The sequence below is a fragment of the Marmota flaviventris genome, chromosome 13 (assembly GCF_047511675.1).
Source record: "Marmota flaviventris isolate mMarFla1 chromosome 13, mMarFla1.hap1, whole genome shotgun sequence".
In the NCBI taxonomy this organism is placed as follows: Eukaryota; Metazoa; Chordata; class Mammalia; order Rodentia; family Sciuridae; genus Marmota; species Marmota flaviventris.
Window position 1 is genome coordinate 35,194,951 of NC_092510.1, and position 21,916 is coordinate 35,216,866.

The following is a 21,916-nucleotide window of genomic DNA, read 5'->3' on the forward strand; positions in this document are numbered from 1 at the left end:
AACACTGAAGTTAGTGATAAGCAACTAAAAGCTAGGGATGGTGGTACTGAAAGAATTCCCCATGCAAAGACACTTCACCGGGAGAATTCCAATTTTATTGCAAAAAGCAGTGTGCTTATATAGAACTAAGGGGGAGATGGTAGGGTTTAGACAAATGGCAGGCAACCTGTTTATTGGCAAGTTCTTTCAGATATAGGCTCCGGAGCCCAGGAATTAGTTCTCATTGGGGCTAAGGTTCCCCGCCAGCGAGATTTGAAATTGGCGCCGGCGGGAGAGTTCACACGGGCGGGAACTTTTCGCGCCACTGCAGAAAAGAAGAAGGTAGGAAGAAGAGGTGCTTAGGCGCCATGTTGGGGTTTTTTTCTCTGGGGTATGGCTGCCGTTTATACTTTTCCCAACAGGTACAAACCTGTAATTCCAGCTACTTGGGAGGAAGATTGATGCAGGAGGATCACACATTCCAGGCTCATCTGGGCAACTTAGTGAGAACCTGTCACAAAATAAAAAATAAAAAGCCGGGCGTGGTGGCACACGCCTGTAATACCAGAGCTCGGGAGGCTGAGGCAGGAGCATAGCCAGTTCAAAACCAGCCTCAGTAATAGGAGGTGCTAAGCAAATCAGTGAGACCCTGTCTCTAAATAAAATACAAAATAGGGCTGGGGATGTGGCTCAGTGGTCGAGTGCCCCTGAGTTCAGTCCCCAGTACACATCCCCCCAAAAATAAATAAAAAAGTAAAAAGAGCTGGGGTACACGTTGCTCAGTGTTAGAGCACATCTGGATTCAATCTCCAGTACCACACACAGAGAAATAATAATATTAAATAAATAAATAAAAGCAAGTAAGTAGCAGTTTAAATTAGATGTAAAAAACTTCTCATTAAAAAAGGCTTGGCTGGGTGTGGTGACACATGCCTATAATCCCAGCAGCACAGGAGGCCAAGGCAGGAGGATCCCAAGTTCCAACACAGCCTCAGCAACTTAGTTATATCCTGTCTCTACATAAAAAATAAAAAAGGCTAGGGATGTGGCTCAATAGTTAAGCATCTGGGTTCAATCCCCAGTACCAAAAAAAAAAAAAAGCATTCTAAAATCATATTTTGCATTTCCTGCCTCCTTCAATACATTATACTGAACATTGAGCAGCCCTCTGTTGAAACTCCTCCTCATGGTGGCGACTAGACAATACCATTAGTGAGGTGATGCTCTCAGGTCTGTGGTGCAGGGGCTCTTGACTCACACTGCTCTTTTCCACTTGGTATCTCAGAATATAACTTTGATTCTTCCTTCATCTGCAGTTCATATGCTTCAAGTCCTTTTTCTTCCTTAAATGGGGATCTGGCACTGCACCAGTTAGCACTGTATGTAAAGTAAGAGTAAACAGGCCTGATGGGCTGGCCTGCCCCTACCAGCCCATAATAGCAGGTTCCCTACCTTCCACTTCCACATCACAGCAGTCTCATTGCACACCTAAGTTCATGCTGCATCCCAGATGGAGAAGTGCACTAGTCACTGAATTCTAAGCCCGTGAGGTAAAGGAAACTTTCATTAGAAGTGAGACAACAGAGCTGGGTGTGGTGGGGTGTGCTCCTGTAATCCCCTCTGCTTAGTTTAGAAGGGTAAGGCAGGAGGATCACAGGAGGGTCACAAGTTCAGGCTGTCTTAAAAATTGAAAAATAGAAAGTTCTGGGGATGTAGCTCAGTGGTACAGCCCCTCTGGGTTCAATCTCTGTACAAAATAAATAAATAAATAAAAGATGATAAATATAAACATACACATGCATGCACGGTTTTATTTATTGTCTCTCTAGCATTGACCTACTACTTTCAAAAATTTCCAGACTAAAAAAATTTTTCTTTCTGAAGAAAGGAAATAAAAAACCACTTAGCATTTGTTTATATTGTTCTATTGTTCCGTTTTTTTCCTGTAATAGAAGGTGTATCTGGTTCACTCATTGCAAAAGCCTTCACTACACATTTACATAGAATTCTCACTAATACGCTAAAAAAAAAAAAATAGTGCTCGGGATTGAACCCAGGGCCTTGGGCATGATGTGCAAGTGTTCTGTCAGGGAGCTACACCCCCAGCCCTAAACCTTTCCGAGGTAAAAAAATAATAGAACATGAACATAGCTTTGGGTCAGATTTTTTCCCCTCCAGTTTGTTTCTGGACACTTTTCTTTTGCCTGCTAAAGAGCTCAGAAGTGTGTATACCTAGGCCTGGGGACATTTATAAACTACTTTTTAATGAGCCTCGATTTTGGATGAAATGGCGTGATGAGCCAGCTGCTCTTCATGTAGCTTTTGCTGTAAATCCTTCAAAGAATGAAAATGAGGACCAGTCATTTCCCCAGGGAATTTTTCCTTCTTATTATTTTTCTTTTTGTAAAGTCATTATTATATTAAGGTATGGGTATAAGACATTAAAAGAGATAAGGGGTATCATGTGAAGCAGGAAATCAGACAATCAATCCAAATAAACTATAGAAATTAAATCAGATCCTGCAGGCAGGGTGGGAGGTGACACCTTCTTTTCAGAGTTGTCTTCAAAAGTAGGAATGGAAAACAAAACAAAAAACAAAGACAACCCGCACTCAGCTGCAGAAGGAAGCTGGGGTCTTGGCCTGACAGCTGTTAATGTCTTTATGAGAGGGCAGCCATTCAAGTGCCTTTTCCAGAATAGACCAAGGAAGACAAGTCCAGTTCAGTTTTTAAGGCTTTAGTCAGCTCTGTGGCCAGCAGCTCGTGGAGGGACACACCATCGTGGGAGTACACCCAGCTTTTCCCAGTCCAGTCGTAGCGCTTGGGTCCACTGGAAGATAAAACAAACACACGGGAAGTCCATGGGATGCTCTAGGAGAAGCACTAAGTTTTGTTTGGGATCAGAGATGTGCCTTGAAGCGTGGTGTTAAAGGATTGGTGGCCAGCCCACAGTGCCACAGGGAGGTGATGGAACATGTGGGAGGGGGCTAGAGGAAGAGGTCAGGTCCCTGAGGGTGCTCTCCAAGGGGATGTTGGAACCCTGATCTTCTCTTTCTTTGCTTCCATCCACCATGGGGTGGGTGGCCTCTTCTACCGTGTGCTCCCAGAATGGTGCTGGGCTCACCACAGGCCTGATGTGATAGGGCCAAGCAACTGTGGACTGAAACTGCTTCTTTTCAATTGATCACCTTCGGTATTTTGCCACAGAGATAAAAAAATGCTGACCAGTACTCAGATACCACAAAGACTGCCACCAAGATACTCCCCAGAGTATACAAGTGAGGCACATATTTGATTTCTTTTTTTTTTCCCAATACTATGGATGGAACCCAGGGTCTTGGCTAAACAGGCATTCTACCACTGAGCTATATCCCTCATGCCATATATTTGATTTCTTGACTTAGTGTCTTTCTATTTAAGAATAATTATAAGTGGGGGGCAGTGGTGCATGCCTATAAATCCTAGTGACTTGGAGGCTGAGGCAGGAGGATGTCAAGTTTGAGGTCAGCATTAGCAATTTACCAAGATCCTGTTTCAAAAAAGAAAAAAGAAAAAAAGAACTGGAGATGTAGCTCAGTGGTAGAGCACTCCTGGGCTCAATCTCTAGTACCAAAATCAATCAATCAAAATACAAAAGTTAGAATAATCACACAACCCATCTTCTGGAACATTTCACAGAAAAGTTCTCAAGACCTGAAAACATTTGGCTCTTATCTGTCAGTCTCCAGGCATCCGGTTCTGACTTTGCCTACCACACCAATGATACTTGCTATCTTAGAGCAGTGCTTATAAAAATCATGGCCATTTTGTGTCACTGACATGATTTGTGCCTTGCTTGCACTATTATTAATTATTATTATTGCTTAGGGCAATTGCTGAGGTTGGCTTTGAATTTGTGATCATCCTGCCTCACCTTCCCAAATCCCTGGGATTATAGGCATGTGCCATTACATCCAGTATTTAAAAAAAAATTTTTTTTTTGGTACTAAGAATTAAATCCAGGGGCACTCTACCACTGAGCTACATCCCCAGCTCTTGTTCTTTTTTTAATTTTGAGACAGGATCTTTCCCCAAGTTGTCCAGGCTAGCTTGGGACTTTGCCATCCTCTTCTATCAGCCTCCTAAATTGCTGAGCTTACAGGTGTGCACTACCAGGCCTGGCTAAAAAACCATTTTTCTTAATCAAATTTTACATCCTTGCAACTGAGTGCTTGACTGGCTAGTTCATCCACTTGGGCTCATTTACTGACAAAAATGGCACATGAACTTCACTTGGGGAAGACTGTATTATACGAGTATTCCTCCAAAAGTCTGTATGTGAATGTGTGGTCCCCAGAGTGGGGTACTGGGAGGTGCTGTGGATCTTGAAGAGGAAGAGCCTAGCTGGACACGTGGTTCACACCTGCAAGCCCACCAACTCAGCAGGCAGAGGCCAAAGGATTGAAAGTTCAAGGCCAGGCTTAACAATTTAGTGACATCCTTGCAGCTTAGTGTCAAAATAAAAGTAAAATAAAAAGGTCTGGGGACACAGCTAGTGACAAAGTGTCCCTGGGTTCAATTCCTAGTACCAAAAAAAAAAAAAGGAGGAAGACCCAAGGGAAGGGTCCTTAGGCCATGGGGACATGCCTCTTAAAGGGACTGTGGGACTCTCACCTAATCTCTCTGCTTCCTGGCTTGAGATGTGACTGATCCTACATGTGCTCCCACCTTGAGGTATTACCCTCACTGGAGGCCAAACCAAGGATCCTCCCTACCCTCAGCCACCCAATCTTGACCTTTGTTTTCTTTTCCTTTTTTGGCAGTGCTGATGATTGGACCTGGACTTCAAGCATGCTACATACGCGTTCTACCACTGAGTCATCCCTAGCTTTGAATCTCCAAAACTGTGAGCTAAATAACACTCTTCTCTCTACAAGTTAGTCACCTTAGGTATTTCTTTGTGGTCATGTGAAGGTGACTAATCCACCTTATTCATGTACACAAAGTTGAGCTGTTTTTGCCATGACTTGTTACATCAGATATACACAATGTGTCCCAAATTCCATCTCCTGGAGGCTGAGTGGATGGGGTGACACAGCAATGGATATCCTGATGGAATTTAGGAGGCTGATAGAAGAGGATGGCAAAGTCCCAAGCCAGCCTGGACAACTCAGAGAAAGACCCTGTCTCAAAATAAAATGGTTCTGGGAACCCACGAACAGGGGCACGTTAGCCCATCTGGGTCACTAAGGGGAAACTTTCCAAAGACAGGTGGGCAGGAGTTGGCCAGGGAAGGAAGCTAATGTGAAGCATCTTTTAGAGCTATAACATTTTAAAATAATTCCTGTATGGGGCTGGGCATGGTGGCACACACCTATCATCCCAGCAGCTTGGGAGGCTGGGACAAGAGGAACATAAGTTCAAGCCAGCCTCAGAAACTCAGGGAGGCCTTAAGTAACTTAGTGAGACTCTGTCTCAAAATTAAAAAAGAAAAAAAGGGTTGGGGGATGTGGCTCAGTTGTTAAGTACCCCTGGGTTCAATCACTGGTACCGGAAAAAAAAAAAAAGAATTTCTGTATTGCTAAACAAATAGTGGGGTTTGAACATGTGCCCAGGAATACAGATAGAGGGGAAGCTGGGAAAGTAACTCAGAGATAGTATAGATTTGCTTATTAGCATGCATGAGATATACAATGCCCTGGGTACAATCCTCAGCACCACACACAAAAACCAAATAAAATGGACAGGGCTCTTGTTTATTCTGCACATACTGCTGAACACAAACCACCTGGGCCATTAAGAAGAAGGAAGAACAACGGAGAACCTCCATTGGTATGGTATCCTGAGTTTGATACCAGGTAGCCAGGTAGAAGGTGAGTAATATCCATGCCCCTCCACATCACCCAGGACTCTGACCTAGCTCAGGTGCTGACACCCAGATGTTCCCCAGACCTCTCCTTTATCCCACCCTACAACCTACAGCCTCCTCAAGGTGGGCAAGGCGGCTAGGAAAGGCTGCCAATTCCACAGGACTGGAAAAGTTGTCAACTGAAAAAACAGATCAGAAACAGCCCTATAAAAGACATTCTGGGGCCTGGGGTTGTGACTTAGCCATCGAGCACTTGCCTAGAACATGTGAGGTGCTGGGTTTAATCCTCAGCACCACATAAAAATAAATAAATAAAATAAAAGTATTGTGTCCAACTACAACTAAAAAAAATATTAAAAAAAAAAAGATTCTGGGGATTCCACCTCTTGGGTCCCCTTCTTCCTCCGGGAGAGGGAGAAGTCTTTACTGCTGTCCTTTAATAAACTTCTAATTTCTACTCTGAAAAAAAAAAAAAAAAAGATTCTGGACTAAATAGAAGAGCTGAAAGGGGAAAAATTAAAAAAAAAGGAAAATGTTTTGGAGGAATTCAGTAGCTGTGATAGTAATGAGTGCTCAGCAGAACCCTGCCCCAATCCCATATGAATTACAGATTTTTAATAAAGTACACTTGGGTGGGGCTGTTGATGTGACTCAGTGGTAAAGCACTTACCTGGCAGGTGTGAGAAGCCCTAGGCTTGATCCCCAGCACTGCAAAAAAAAAGGTCCACTTGGAATTTCTGGGAAATTATTATTATCCAGTAGTATGTTTCTGAATAGGGTTTTTTTTTTTAAAATGTGATGCTGAGGATTGAAATCAGGGCCTTATGCAAGCTAGGCAAGTTATCTACCATTGAGCTATACCCCAGTACTTGCCTATAATTTTTTTTTTTTTTTTTTTAGCACTGGGGATTGAACCCTGGGATGTTTTGCCACTGAGCTACATCCCTAGCCCTTTTTGTTTTTTTATTTTTAGATAGGATCTTGCTAAATTGCTGAGAATGACCTGGAACTTATGATTCTCCTGCCTCAACCTCCTGAGTCACTGGAATTACAGGTGTGCACCACTGTGTGTCTGGCTATACTTTTTTTTTTTTTTCTTAATTCCACACTGGTTCATTTGGGCCTTTCCCAATTCACACTCCATCTGTTCTCTTTGGAAGTGATAATGAATGACCAGGAAGGTCAGTCTGAGAGCTCTGTGGGCATCTCTCTCTTCTTTTCTTACAACCACTTCAGTAGCAGCTGGACTGCAGAGGCTCTGCATGTTCTCAGGCTTTGAGACGAAGGCTGTCTGCAACACAGTTTTTTATTCCTCTACACTGAAAGCACATTGGTGAAGGGATTAAATGCCCTACAGTAGTGACTTAAAACACTGTCCCAGCTACTCAGCTGATCCCTAGCTGAGATGCTCAAAATAGACTAGTGCTCAAACTTTAATTTGCTTTGAAGACAGTACAACTTGCTCAGATGCTGCAATATCAAAAACAGTTTTCATGGTGCCAGGGATAGAACTCAGGGCCTCGTGCATGCTAGGCAAATGCTCTACCACTGTACCCCCAAACAATTTAATGGAGGTTCAGGTTTGTTCAGGTTCTGAAAAGTTATACACTTTTTGCTTTAGATCTTGCCAACATCCTGATGCCTGTTGATGGTAGACAAGTTATCAGCAGGGAGAAGCTATGTCACTAGAGTGAACTTTGCTACTGAAGATGGAACAGGCTGTAAACATCAGGAATGAGTCACCTGCAGATACACCTGAGAGGACCCTTCTTAAATGGTCTACAACAGCGCATTTCTAGCAAGTTAAACCAGTACAGATTTCAACTTCTGAACATACCTGGAGGGAGATGATAACCAGATTTGCTTGTTTGGGGTCTGCTTGTTGATCACATAGGTTCCTAGATCTCCACCCAGTTTAACTGTTAGGACACCACTCTAGGGGAGATGGAAGAAAGAATGAATAAAACAAGACAAAATTAGCACTTTGCAATAATATCTTTATATGTTATAATATTTCAATGCTTTCCACGTACACAAGTACACCACACACAGCATAAAGAAATCCTTCATGGGGCTGGGGATAGAGCCCAGTGGTACAGCGCCTCCTTAGCAGGCACAAGGTCTTGGGTTCAATCCTCAGCACACATGCAAAAGTCTTTTTTTGTTTTTCTTTTGTACCAGGAATTGAACCCAGGAGTGTTTAAGCACTGAGCCACATCCCCAGCCCTTTTTTATATTTTATTTTAAGACAGGGTCTTGCTAAGTTGCTGAGGCTGGCTTTGAACTCGGGATCCTCCTGCCTCAGCCTCCCGTGCCACTGGGATTATAGGTGTGTGCCACCATGCTTGGCTCACAAAAGCCTTTAGTATTAGGAATAGATCCCACAGAAAGAACACTGCTCTCAGGATCAGAACAGGATTAATCATAATGTTTATACCTCACAGTGCTTTTCCCCAGGAGGTCGGCAAGGCAGGGATGGCTGACTTTCTATTCTAACATGTGAGATTGCTGGCTTGTTGCCTCCCTCACTCCCTCCCACCAATCAGAACATAATATAGGATGTTAAGAATGCAGACACTAACTCTACTAGAATACTGTACTAACCTGAGTATCAGACATGACAAGTCCATTATGAAAAAAAGAAGGAGAAGGAAAGAAGGAAGCAGTCAACGCCCCCACCTTGCTGGTCACAGATGAGCAGTGGTATTAGCTACGCTGGTAGAAGGCAGCAACTCCAGCCCAGGCCTGTTATGTCCAGACCCTTCCCACGCATCTAACAAGTATCTCAGACTGTCCACTCCACTCCACTGCGGCTCTATTTTCCTCTAAAGAGCCTTCCATTCTCAAAAGACTGGTTGGGCCATCTTTGCCCAATAAATGCTCATTTAAATTTGAAAACACTCTTTCAACAAAGGAGCCCTTTACTCCCAAGGCTTTTGAACTCTACAGAGTGGCAAAATATGAAAGAAAGGGAGATAGGGCTAAGTTCCCGCTGTGGGAACTGGTAAGTGGGGTTAGGGGGGGTTGGAGAGCCTCCTGTTCCCCACCGTGTTCATGACTCCCCCCAACGCAAGGCCAGGCAGCCTTTCTCTATGCATGCAAGAGCCCTGGGAACCAAACAGGGATCCCTGAATGATTCTCACAAGGCACTTCCACAAATAGAAGGAGCCACTGAAATGTAGGAGGGCGGTGACAATAGTAATAGAACTGATAGAACAGGATGAGGGTGACGCCATGAGGTTGTTTGTGTGTACTTGTGGTGTCTGCGTGTTGGGCAAGTGCTCTGCCACTGAGCCCTGCCCCGCCACATTAACTGTTCTTAAGCGTACAGTTCAGGAGTGTTAGGTACCCCCACAGTATTGTGAGCTATGCCCAGACCATAGTATTTTTTGTGATGCTGGATCAAACCCAGGGTCTAGTAATATGCTAGGCAAGTACTCTATCACTGAGCTGCGTCCCCAGTGGCACCTTCTCTATGTTGTTTTTATCATTTAAAAAAATATATATTTTTAGTTATATATGGACACATAACTTTATTTTTGTTTATTTATTTTTAAATTAGTGCTGAGGATCGAACCCAGTGCCTCACATGTGTGAGGCAAGTGCTCTGCACTAAACCACAATCCCAGCCCTGTTTTTATAATTTGTTTTTAATTAAAAAAGAATCATATAGCTGGACATGGTGGCACATGCCTGTAATCTCAGTGATTTGGGAGGTTGAGGTAGGAGGATCACAAGTTCAAGGTGAGCCTCTCAGCATCTTAGAAAAACCATGTGTCAAAAAATAAATAAGTGTTATGGATGTAGCTTAATGGTACAGTGCTCCTTGTTCAATCCACAGTAATAAAAAAAAAAAAGAAAGAAAGAAAGAAAAAGAAAGAAAACTGATAGCAACACTGAGAATGCAAATTTTATGGAAAATGAGAACATAAATAGAAATATTACCTACTATTTACTCTCCCTACTCTCTGCCAGTCTCTGTTTGGCATTATGGGAAATTGCTTACAACTGAACATAAGCACTGGAGGTAGGAATCATTATCCAGTTCTACAGATGAGGAAACCAGGGGTTTACAGTGGTAAAGAACACCAGTAACTGCCAGAGCTGGCCTTACATCCAGGGTGGCTGGGTCCAAAAACACTAGTCTTCCCACAACTTCCCATTAATCTGTGACACAAGCTTCATTCTCAGGTAGCTGCCACCAGTTTTTGTTTTTTAATTTAATTATTATCATCAAATTTACCAATATAACAATCTTTTTTTTGTATGTGTGGTGCTGGCGATTGAAACCAGGGCCTTACACATGCGAGGCAAGAACTGTTCAACTGAGCTACCTCTCTGGCCCTTTTTATTTTGAGACAGTGTCTTGCCCAGCCTTGAGCTTGCAATCCTCTTGCTTCAGTCTACAAAGCAGCTGGGATTACCGCATGTGTTGCCACATTTAGTTCTATTTTGGCAATTCTAAACAGTCTGTGGTCACATTTTACCCAGTCAAGTGTGGCAGACTCAGTAGTCACCTAGTGACGAGAGGTGCTTTCAACTCTGGTGGGGTGTCCCTTTAATGACCAACAAGGGGTGAGGCCTGGACCCAGACACTGACATTACCCATTATCTGATCAGATGACATGCCAGCCAAGAAGCTGCTCACCCCACAGAGAGAAAACTGAAGAAGAGATGTTTTTGAGGAATCTGAATCATTGCTTTGTCTACTTGGCCAGCAGTAAGTTGGCAAAAGACCTGTAAATGCTGAGTGGCATAATGAAAGTATGTTTTGGAAAAGTATGTGGGCCATATTTTATTTAAAAAGTGAACCAACATTTATTAAACCCCTATTGTGTATTCAGTACTGTTCTAGGCATTGGGATCAAAGAATGGACAGAGTCCTGTTTGCCAAGGTGCTCAGACTAGTCTTAAGAGCATAGTTACGCTGGGTATGGTGGCACAGGCCTAAAATGCCAACAACTCCAGAGGCTGAGGCAGGGGATCACAAGTTCAAAGCTAGCCTTAGCAACTTTGTGAAGTCCTAACTAACTTAGAGAGACCCAACTCAAAATAAAAGATAAAAAAGGACTGGGGGTATGGCTCAGTGGTTCAATCCCTGGTATCAAAAAAAAAAAAAAAACAAAAACAAAAACTCAGGAAGTGAGGGTGCTATGTGCAGGGAGTATCTAGGAGGCTTTCCAAAGCAGATAACTTGCAGATGGACCCCAAGGGCAGAAAAAGGCTCCATTCCAAAAAGTTCAGGTAATAGTGTTATGGTGTTTTATGGTCTACAGTGTAGTTTCAGTTAATTTACTTAATACAGGAAATACATAAGGTAGCATCTGAAGGACTGTGATCAGGAATTCATATCACAGGGTGGGGAGGGAGCATTTCAACATATTTATAAGTTCAGACTACAGATGCAGCCACTAAATACTTTTACCTTTCTAAATATACAGTTGAGGGTTTGCTAATGAGTAATTTGTTAGAAATAATTTTTCCCTGGCCTGGGGTTATGGCTCAGTGGTAGAGCACTTGCCTAGTACACGTGAGGCACTGGGTTCAATCCTCAGAACCACATAAAGAATAAATAAATAAAATATAGGTATTGTGTACAATCTACAACTAAAAAAAAATTGTTTCCTGGTGAGCAGAGTGATGCTCAAGGTATAAGGATTGGCTAGAAAAATATAAGGCACCACTCCCTTGCAGGAATGGGTGATAGAATCTGGTAGGTCCAGCAGCTAATACTCTTCAGAGAGACAGAGAGTAGGATTCTTAAAGGTTCTGTGACTCACCACAGAGTAGAAGGTTTTGACACCTGATTTAAACTGATTCAATGAGGCAAACCTAGTCTAGCCACCACAATGTTGGCACATTTGCTGCTGCTGCTTTTTTTTTTTTCCTTTTTGGTGCCGGGGTTGGAATCAGGGCCTTGTATGTGCTTAGTGCTCTGCCATTGAGCTAAATCCCCAACCAATGACACATTTACTTCTTTTGTTCTTTTTTTTTTTTTTTTTTATACAGGGGATGGAACCCAGAGGCTCTTAATCATGAAGCCATACACTCAGCCCTCTATTTATTTTTCATTTTGAGACAGGGTCTCACTGACTTGCTTAGGGGCTCACTAAATTGCTGAGGCTGGCTTTGAACTTGCAATCCTCCTGCCTCAGTCTCCTGAGTCAGTGGGATTACAGATGTGCACCATGGCTTGCTGCCATATTTACTTCTTCTTCTTTTGTTTTTGGAGTTGTAGATGGACACAATGCCTTTATTTTATATGTTTATTTTATTTTTTATGTGGTGCTGAGGATTGAACCCAGTGCCTCACACATGCTAGGCAAGTGCTCTACCACTGAGCTATAGTCCCGGCCCCTGCCACATTTACTTTTAATGAAACATTCATGCAAAATACCTGGGTCAATCTGGGGCTTTGCTAATTTTGTGAGAACAGGTTGCATGACTGCTTTTGTGGCTTGTTAATCAATATTTGCACACATGAGCAGAGTGTAGTCTGAGAACTTGTTTCCCTGTAGTTTCAGCCCCTGGTGGGGAGTCTGGGGAAAGGAAGCCTGTAACTTTTCCACCACTAAAATCATTTCCTGGATGGTCAGGCGGTGAGCTAGACTGTAAGCAATTCAGCCCTATGGGGGATCTCTTCGTGAGCACTTTTAAATTTCTATTTATTTATTTATTTTTAGCAGTGCTAAGGATTAAGCCTGGGGCCTCACTCATGCTAGGCAAGCACTTAACCACTGAGCCACACCCCGAGCTTCATAAAGCACCTCCCTGCTGTTGCTGACAGCAATCTCTGAGCCCACCAGAAGGTATCCCTCCTTTACTGCTGGTTTACTTCCATTTTACTACTCTCAGGCTTGACACCTTTTCCAAGACTTTGCTGGCTGTTCTATCTTACGGAGTCTCTTCTCTACCTAGTGGCCTTATAGCAACATGAACATCATTTCTACCACTTCAATTTGACAGTTGATTGTCCTACCTAATCCTATGATTGAATCAAAAAATGTACACTTTGTGACATTTCCTGCTATTAATTAATTGCTATCAAGAGGATTAACCACTGCCTCTGAGGGAGGGGGGAGGGGGCAGGGAGAGGAAGAGGAGAAGAGATTTTTCTCCCAATGGCAAAAAAGAGATCTAAAGGCTAACAATTTTAAACCCAAAAGCAGACTATTGCCTAAGTCTGCCACCTGGTGGCCAATAAATAAACACCAGCACTTCCTTGACTCCTAGGATCTGGGGCTAAAGTTTCATCCAATTCAGTTCTCAAACCAACTGCACAATAGAATTTACCTGGGAGGTGGGGATGTAGCACAGTGGTAGAGCTCTTGCCTAGCAAGCATAAAGCTCTGGGTTCCATTCCCAGCATTGCCAAAAATTATCCCTGCTTAAGGACTAGCTGTCTAGAGTGTACGCCTGTAATCCCAGCGGCTGAGGCTGGGGGATAACAAGTTTGAGGCTGGCCTCAGCAACTTAGCAGGACCATCTTCAAACAAACAAGCAAATAAATAAGAGCTGGGGGCATAACTCAGTGCTAGAGTACCCCTGGGTTCCATCCCCTGTAACAACAACAACAAAAAAGAATTGGTGGTCTAGTTCAGTACTGTCCCTGCTGACCTGCTACACAAACACATGCCCAGGCCTCCTCCCTTATTTACTTTATGGGTATTAGGTGAAGGTTGGGAATCTATATTAATATTTTTTATGGCTCTAGAAATCTGTATATTTTTAACCAGAAATGAGGCTTGGAGAGGCAGGGTTACTGGCCCAGAGTCAATGGTAGGGCTGGGTTGTGTCACTGAACCCTACAGGGTCTTTGGGTCCCTCCCATTACTCTATGCTGCTTGTGCTTTACTCTGCTGCAGAGGCATTCTTACTTCCATAAATTAAAATTCTTATGGAGAAACAGAAAAATTAAAATAAGCCAAGCTATACCCCAAAGGAGACGTCATAGTCCTCCAGTGTACAGGGCTTGTCTGCAAGGTCTTCAAAAAACTCCGCCAAGGCGTCCAGTGTTTCCTCTGCTAGTCTTTCATAGGCGGTTTCGTCTAGAGAGCTGCAGTGGGAACAAATGAGTGATCAGAAAGATATGATTACCAGACTGTTCCATTTTCTAAAAAAATTTTTTAATACTTATGTTTCAGTTTTCGGCAGACACAACATCTTCATTTTATTTTTTTATGTGGTGCTGAAGTTCGAACCCAGCGCCCCGCGCATGCCAGGCAAGCACATTACCGCTTGAGCCACATCCCCAGCCCCAAGACTGCTCCACTTTTTAAAAATCCAATTTATGTATTTATCTTTTAGTGATTTTTTTTAAATTGATGGGAAATAATTACCATGTGTGAAAATTTAAATAACATGAAAGGAGTTTTAGAGTGATGCCTTTCTTCAAATAGACAGCCCTTATCCCCAGAAATTTGAAAATTTAACCCAGGGACAATATGCCACTGAGCCACATCCTCAGCTCCTTTAATTTTTTTTTATATGTATTTTTTTAGGTGAAGATGGACACAACACAATGCCTTTATTTTTAAGTGGTGCTGAGGATCAAACCCAGGTCCCGCCCGTGCTAGGCAAGCACTCCACCCTGAGCCACAATCCCAGCCCCTCCTTTAATTTTTTATTGCGAGAAAGGTCTCATTAAGTTGTGTAGGACCTTGATAAGTTGTTGAGGCTGGCCTCAAACATGTAATCCTCCTGTTTTAGCCTCCCTAGCTGCTGGGATTACAGGTATGCATCACCATTGGGATTATAGTTGCATGCCACAGTGCCTGGATAGATGTTCTTTTTTATATTTAGATTGGATTTATTTATTTATTATTTATTTTTATGTGGTACTGAGGATCAAATCCAGGGCCTCACAAATGCTAGGCAAGTGCTCTACCACAAAGCCACAACCCTAGTCCCCTACATGTTTGTTTTAATATACAATTGAAGCATGTTACATTTTTCACTTAGTATTTATAAATGATTCATATTTGCATATATGGATTTTTATTGTATTTTCTATTACTTTAACCCATTTCCTTCAACTGGACATTGAGGTTGTTTAACTTTTTTTGTTATTAAATTTTATGTTGGGCAAACCACAAGGTTGGGAAAAATATCAACATTACATATATCTGAAAAAGAACAAAGTCAGAATTATAGCCTATATGTCAATAAGGAAACTAAAAAAAAAAAATACTGGGCAAAATACTTGAATAGATTTCATTAAAGAAAAGATGCCCAAATGATCAATGAGCATATGAAAAGGTGCTCAACTCTGTTAATCTTCAGGAAAAGGAAAATTAAAAAACCAGGATATTAGTGGGTGTGGTGGCACACACTTGTAATACCAGCTATTTGGGAGGCTGAGGCAGGGGGTGGCAAGTTCAACTCCAGCCTGGGCAACTTAGCAGATCCTGTCTCAAAAAATAAAAAGAGCTAGGAATGTAGCTCAGTGGTAGAGCACTTAAAAAAATCCCACTTAAATAAAACAATACAAAACAAAACACCAACCCCTCACACAAGCAGATACCACCAGAATGATTTCAAACGAAAGACACAGGTGATAATGATAATAAGAGTTGTCCAGGATGAGGAGCCACCAGAGTTCTCAGATACTGCTGGGTGGCAAGCAAACTAGACAATCACTTAGGAAAACTTTTGGCGGTCTTCACTGAAGTTGAACATATTCATATGTATGATCCACCAATTCCACTTTAAAAAAAATACATATATATATATATATATATTTAGTTGTAGCTGGTTACAATACTTCCATTTCATTTATTTATTTTAATGTGGTTCTGAGGATCGAACCCAGGGCCCCTGTACATGTGAGGCGAGCACTCTACTGCTAAGCCACAACCCCAGCCCCCCACTTTTTAAAAAATATATTTTTTTAGTTGTAGATGGACACAATACCTTTTATTTATTTATTTATTTTTTATGTGGTGCTGAGGATCAAACCCAGGGCCTCACACATGGTAGACACAACCCCAGCCCCCAATTCCACTCTTAGGGTACACTTAACAGAAATGCATACAGGTTCACCAAAAGACATGTTCACAGCAGAACTATCCTACAGCTTCAAGTTGGGAACTGCCCAAGTAACCACAGATAACACAATGCATAATAAATTGTGGTATATGACATAACAAAATAGAATTTTTTACAACTATAAGAACAATTTGAGCCAGACCCTGTCTCAAAATAAAATTTAAAAAGTGCTGGGGGTATACTGCTCCTGAATTCAATTCCCAGTATCACTAAAAAAAAAAAAAAAAAGAAAGAAAAAAAAAAAGCAAGAACAATAAACAATATGGACTAGTTTCACAAACATAACACAACGAGAAGAAGTCACACACAAACATTTATACTTAACAATACAATATACATAAAGTAACAAAATAGGCAAAACTAATCCATGCTATTAGAAATCAGAATGTCAGTTACTCTATTAACCACCAGGAGGGAGAAGGGGCTTAGGGGCTTGCCTGCAGGGGCTGGTGACATGTTGTTTTTGAGCTGGGTACTGGTTACACAGGTATGTTCAGGATTTTTTGTTTTTGTTCAGTTTTGGAAACATTATCAAGGTGCACACATGACTTGGAGACATTCTATTCTATTTTTCAATATTGAAACATTGCTGTAAATCCAGAGAGAACATAGATTAGTTGTTGCAGGGGACAGGAAAAGGGATGAATTAGGTGTGACTGGTAACTGGTACAGGGTTTCTTTCTGGGGTAATGAAAATGTTCTGGAATTAGTAATGGTGACACTTGTATAACCCTGTGACTATACTACCCCCCCTCCCCCAAATTATGTATTTGATGGGCTCTGAATCATAATAATAAAACTATTGCTACACTGGGGGTGTAGCTCAGCATGATTAAGGACCTGGGGTCCATTCCTGGAGTCACAAAACAAACAGAACATCCTACTGTTATAATAAGCAATCCTTCTAGGAGCTTTTGGCCCTGAGAGGATACATCTGTAGGTTGAGAAGTACACCAGACAGCTCCATATCTGAGAGTCCAACGGGGCTAAGGTAAGACACCAGTGGCTGCAGATAATTAATGTGCTGCCATGTACTCCTGCCATCCACTCTGAACGTGCCCCCTACTTCAAGGACAAGGTGGGGCAGGCTGCAGACTGAGCAGATAGGAGGGGTCTGTTCTTTAAAGAGAGTGGTGGTCTGGTAGGTTGTGATGGGCATTTTGAGAGTAAGATGGAGAGAATGGGAAAGGTGGGTTGATACTTGTCTTGAGGAATTGAGGAACCCAAAAGAGACACATCTCCTTTGGATCAAAAAAGTCAAAGTCCTAAAAATCTCTTGAGTCCAAAGTCAAGAGGATGACAGGTACCAACAGCAGAGCGGGCCACTCAGGATGATGGTGTGCTCCCCAGAGGTCAAAAGGAGCCCATGGGGAAGGGAGCTGGAATCGGGGCATTCTGCAAGGGCAGGGCATCCTCTCTACCCTCACAGGACTGCCTGGAGGGGTCAGAAGACAGCAGCAGAACATCTGTGAGGGAGGAGTGCTAGAAATAGGGCCAGAAATGGGTGCCTCCAAAGCAAACCCTTAAAATATGCAGCCTACAGTGCTGGCTTGGAGCTCTGTGGTAGGGGTCATGAATGCAGACACAGCAGGCTGGGACGCTCTGGGGGTGAGTGTGTGGCTCCTCAGGCTTTGTAAGCCATGCAGAGCCTGCAGTCAGTTTTGTGCTATGGAAACCTGGATGGCCAAGAGTCTGCCTACTGAGCATACAGCTCTCTGGGGATAGTTAGAACGGTCCTTTGTATAGGTGGCTCTCTGTTTCTTTTAACAAGTATAACAAAATTCTAAGAGCCAGGCAACAACTGATATGTTTGCAAGGAGAGGAAGTGAAAAGGAGCATTTGTGCAAATATGGAAAGTCAAAGGAAGAATCTAAGGTTTTGAACACAAAGGCCTGCCAAAAAGGGACCCAACCCTATTGCAAAATCAAATTGAGGGTATCACTGGTCCCCAATCTTAATAGTTTCATGACCTGAAGGTGCCTGTCTCTAGGTTCAGGGAGCTGGGGATGGGGACATGCAAAGAAATAGGCAGCTGGAGGCCTCCATGAAGGGAAGAAATCTGAATGAGGTATTGGCATGGGGGACTGGCTGGGAGTAAACAGATCAGAAGCATACTATGATTCGGGGGAAAATCCTGTCAGCAAAGAAAAATGAATCTGACCTAAAACTGCCTACTAGAGCCTTAAAAAGCCTTTGGCACCTCAGCCTGTGGTCAGCAGAACTGTGGGCTGTGAAGGCTGCTTGTCCCCAGGAAGTCTCGCTTCCTACGCCTGCCTTCCCTAAGCCGAGGGGGGCAATGGGCGAGGAGGAGGCTCCTGGAGGCTGAACCAGGGATTTGTAGAGCACCATCCTCCATCCTGGGCTGCAGCAAGACCCCATTGCTGCCATAGGCCAGGAACGTGTTTCTTGTCCGAATGGGAGTATTATTGCAGTTAATCTGCCCTTTGCCATTACCATGTGTGTCTCTCAGTTACAAGAAGCCATTCCTAGACCTGAGAGAGAGAGAATGGCATGTCACCCAGAAATCTTGGACTTTGAGGTGGATGCAGACCACATGGCTGTTTGGTTGACTCTCTTGAGTCTGGGGGTGTATCCATGTGTGGAAGAAGGTCCTGTAGGTATCAGTTAGCTGCATAGATAGATAGGATAGACTGTAACAATGTCCAGCAGCTTTCCACAGGGAATCCACTGCCCATGTCTTTCAGGATACTCACTAGCCTGCATTTCCCAGACTGCCCTGTAGTCACAAGGATCATGTGACTAAGTTCTTCCCACTGGAGCGTGAGTGACGGACAAGTGCCACTTACAACCCTTTGATGATTCCAGCCCTCTTCCTGTCAAATGGAACTTGGATGGGGACCAGGTCAAAACAATGCAGACAGCAAGGCTCTGACAGGAAAGGGCAGAACTGGAAGATACTAGCAGCCTGAGCCCCTCCACATTTCATGGAGGAATACCTACCCTGGGCAGTCTGGAGAGGGAGACACAAACCATCACTGGTTTAAGCCATTACATTTGGGGGTCTATTTGTTACAACAACATATTCTTAACTAGGATGCTGAAGAAAATACTAAAAAAATCTGGAAACAACCTAAACGTCCAACATGTAGGAATCGATTAAATGAATTATGAAACATCCATATAACTTAACACTATTTCATGAAAAATAATGTGGTGGATACTTAATGATGTGGAAAGGCACCTGAGAGGGTTGCCGCTTAGGGAGAAAACAGGTTCTAGACAGGACAGGCAGGGAGGAGAGAAGAAATCTCTCGGTGGAAGGTATCTTAGTCTTACCCCGGGTTGCTGGAAGTTCCTGAGTTCCTCAAAGGCATCAAATAGACACTCTGCTTTTTGACATTCAGAATCTGGTTGAGGTAGTGGAGGTTCAAACTCTAAAAGAAGAACATAACATTACCATTTTTTTCAGTCTACTGCAATCCAATCACAAGTGGTTTCTATATTGTTACTTCTACATTTAGGAGTAACTATGTTATAATTTTTCAGGAATATTTCTTAGGAATTGCTTTCCACTTTTCTATAGTGCAATAAAATGGCTCTCTAAGTCTCTCACTAAGATCTTGCTGTTTAGTATGGTGCTCATAAGCCACGTGTAGCTATTTAAATTTAAGATAAAAATTTAAAAAGTAGTTCCTCAGCAGCACTGGCCACATTTTACGTGTCCTGAGGCCATATGTCATATGTGCTAGTGGTTCATACTGAACATTTTTATCATGGCAGGGGGTTCTACTGGGCAGTGTGGCTGCAGGCTATTCAGGTGATGTGGCAGTATTCCACTAATCCTAGAATTTGATTCAGAAAAACATCAAAAGATAGCAAGAGGCGAAAGTCTGCTGGAGTCCGAAAGAGAAGCGGACTGCCATCTGACAGATCATAATAGCAGGATCTGCAGGGGAGAATGTGACCTGTTGATTTTTTTCCTTCCCTAAGTGCTGGGCACCCAGGTGATGAGGTGTGAATTCATAACCATTGGTTTTGCTGCAAATGACCAGCTGCAAAGACAGACAAAATTACAGACAGGAGAGAACTGAGAGCAAGGGAGAACAGTGGTGCAGTCAGCGTGGAGGCAGCTGGCCTGGGAGGTAGGAGGGAGGTGACAGAGTGAGGTGGGGGTAGCCAGGGGCTTCTGAAGGAGCTCAGCTGGCCTTCATCCAGGGAAGACACAGAGATCTTTAAGAGGTTAATGATAAGATTATACCCTTCAAAGGTCACTCTGGTGGTCAGAGACCTGTAGATATAGATCTTGAGCTAATAGCACCCTTGGCAAGATCAGAAAGGAGGCGGCTGAGGGAGCGTACAGGGCTGGAAGTAGGCAGAGGAGAGAGTTGGGAGGCCGAGTGCAGAGAGTGTTTAAAGGAGGTGGCTCTGAAGGAGAAGAGGGCAGACATAACAACACTGTTAGAGCTATCACAGTTTCTTTTTTTGGGGTACCAGGGATTGAACTCAGGGGTGCTTAACCACTGAGCCACATCCCCAGCCCTTTTTATTTTTGAGACAGGGTCTCTCTTAGTTGCTTAGGGCCTTGCTAAGTTGCTGAGGCTGGCTATGAACTCGCAATCCTCCTGCCTCAGCCTCCTGAGATGCTGAGATTACAGGCATGTGCCACCATGCCTGGGTCTATCGCACTTTCTAGAATGTTCTCTGTCTTCCTGGCCCTGCTTTCCGTGTTTATATGTATAGACTCATTTAGTTCTCATCATAATCCTGTGAGCATAGTACTACTTTATTGTCTTTACTCAAAAGAGGTAGGTTGCTACGAATGCTCGATTAGTGAATTATTCCTCGGGAATGCAGGGTTAGGTCCTTGCAAGCCTCTAATGGCTATATGACTGTTTATGTGCATTTCTGGTTTCATATATGTTGTTGATTCATTAACAATGAACTTGGGACCTCAGCACTATAACTCACACTGAGCAAGATGAATCTCCTTGTGTTTACTTTCAGCATCAGGCTTGGGACCGTTTTAAACAACAACATCACCAACAGAAAGCACAAAAACGTGAAAACATGGCACTGAACAGAACACGAAGATGACCCGTGCTCACACCGTGGGAGCTGGACCAAGACAGAGCAAAGTCCTGTTTCACCTCTGCTGGGAACGTGCTCTAAGGGGACTCAAACTTTTTGCCACTCTGAGCTTGCCTACTAAACAATCATGAGAGCCCTGAAGGTGCTGATTTGGGGCATCAAATTGTAGTAAATACACAAATTCAGAAGTACAGAATATGCAAATAATAAGGATGGATTGCATTTGTATTTTACAGATAAGAAAAATGAGGCACCAGAGGGTAACTTCCCCAAAGTCACACTGACAGAAAGGTATAAAGTGGTAGAGCTGGGATTGGACCAGAGCTATCTGCCACAAAGGAAAGAATCACAAGTCTGGGAATCAGAACAGGGTTCAAACATGAGGAGAAAGTTTTGGAGCATGCTGAGTTCCCCCTCTAGGGAATTTCCCTTCTTTCTTGGGTCCTGGCCTCTCAAATCCTAGCTGTCTCAGTCTCTCTGATACCTTCCCAAACCATTTCCCTCAGCATTGGGGATTGAACCCCAGGCCTCATACATGTTAGGCAAGTGATCTACCACTGGGCTACATCCCAGCCTTATTTTATTCTGAGACAAGGTCAAAGTTGCACAGGCTAACTTCAAATTTATAGTCTTCCTGCCTCTGCCTCCTGAGTAGTTGAGATTATTAGTATGTGTGGTGCTGAGCATTTAAAAAAAATTTTTTATATAGTTTTGATGTGTTCTTATTGGAAAGTTTGGTCAAATGCAAGTTACTCATTGACAGTCAGCTATCAGAGTTTCTTTCTTTCTTTCTTTTTTTTTTTTTTCATTTCTGGATGTTGGGGATTGAACTCTGGGCATTGCATATGCTAGGCTGAGCTACAGTCCCAGCCCCAGGTGTTTTTAGTCATAATAAAAAACCTTTGCCAAATACTCCTTACCTTGTACTTAACCTGTTTTTTCCCCCCATCAATTTGACATATCTTGGGCTACTGCCAAATCTTTCAGGACCTG

At 43.0% G+C, this 21,916-nt stretch overlaps 1 protein-coding gene across 4 annotated transcripts in view; it reads right to left on the reverse strand.

Annotated features, from left to right (window-relative positions):
- Nucleotides 1-2,342: 2,342 nt before the first annotated feature.
- Nucleotides 2,343-21,916, reverse strand: part of Pip5k1b (phosphatidylinositol-4-phosphate 5-kinase type 1 beta) — a 333,977-nt gene continuing 314,403 nt past the window's right edge. For 3 of the 4 annotated variants that reach the window (XM_071600584.1, XM_027940141.2, XM_071600585.1), the window contains 4 exons: nt 19,172-19,269; nt 13,763-13,883; nt 7,665-7,762; nt 2,343-2,809 (listed from right to left, as the gene is read on the reverse strand). In XM_071600584.1, the coding sequence (XP_071456685.1) occupies nt 2,659-2,809; nt 7,665-7,762; nt 13,763-13,883; nt 19,172-19,269 (468 nt within the window). In that variant the 3' untranslated portion in view covers nt 2,343-2,658. Of the gene's footprint in view, nt 2,810-6,491; nt 6,536-7,664; nt 7,763-13,762; nt 13,884-19,171; nt 19,270-21,916 lie in introns of those variants that run through there. The other variant, XM_071600586.1, reaches the window with a different exon arrangement.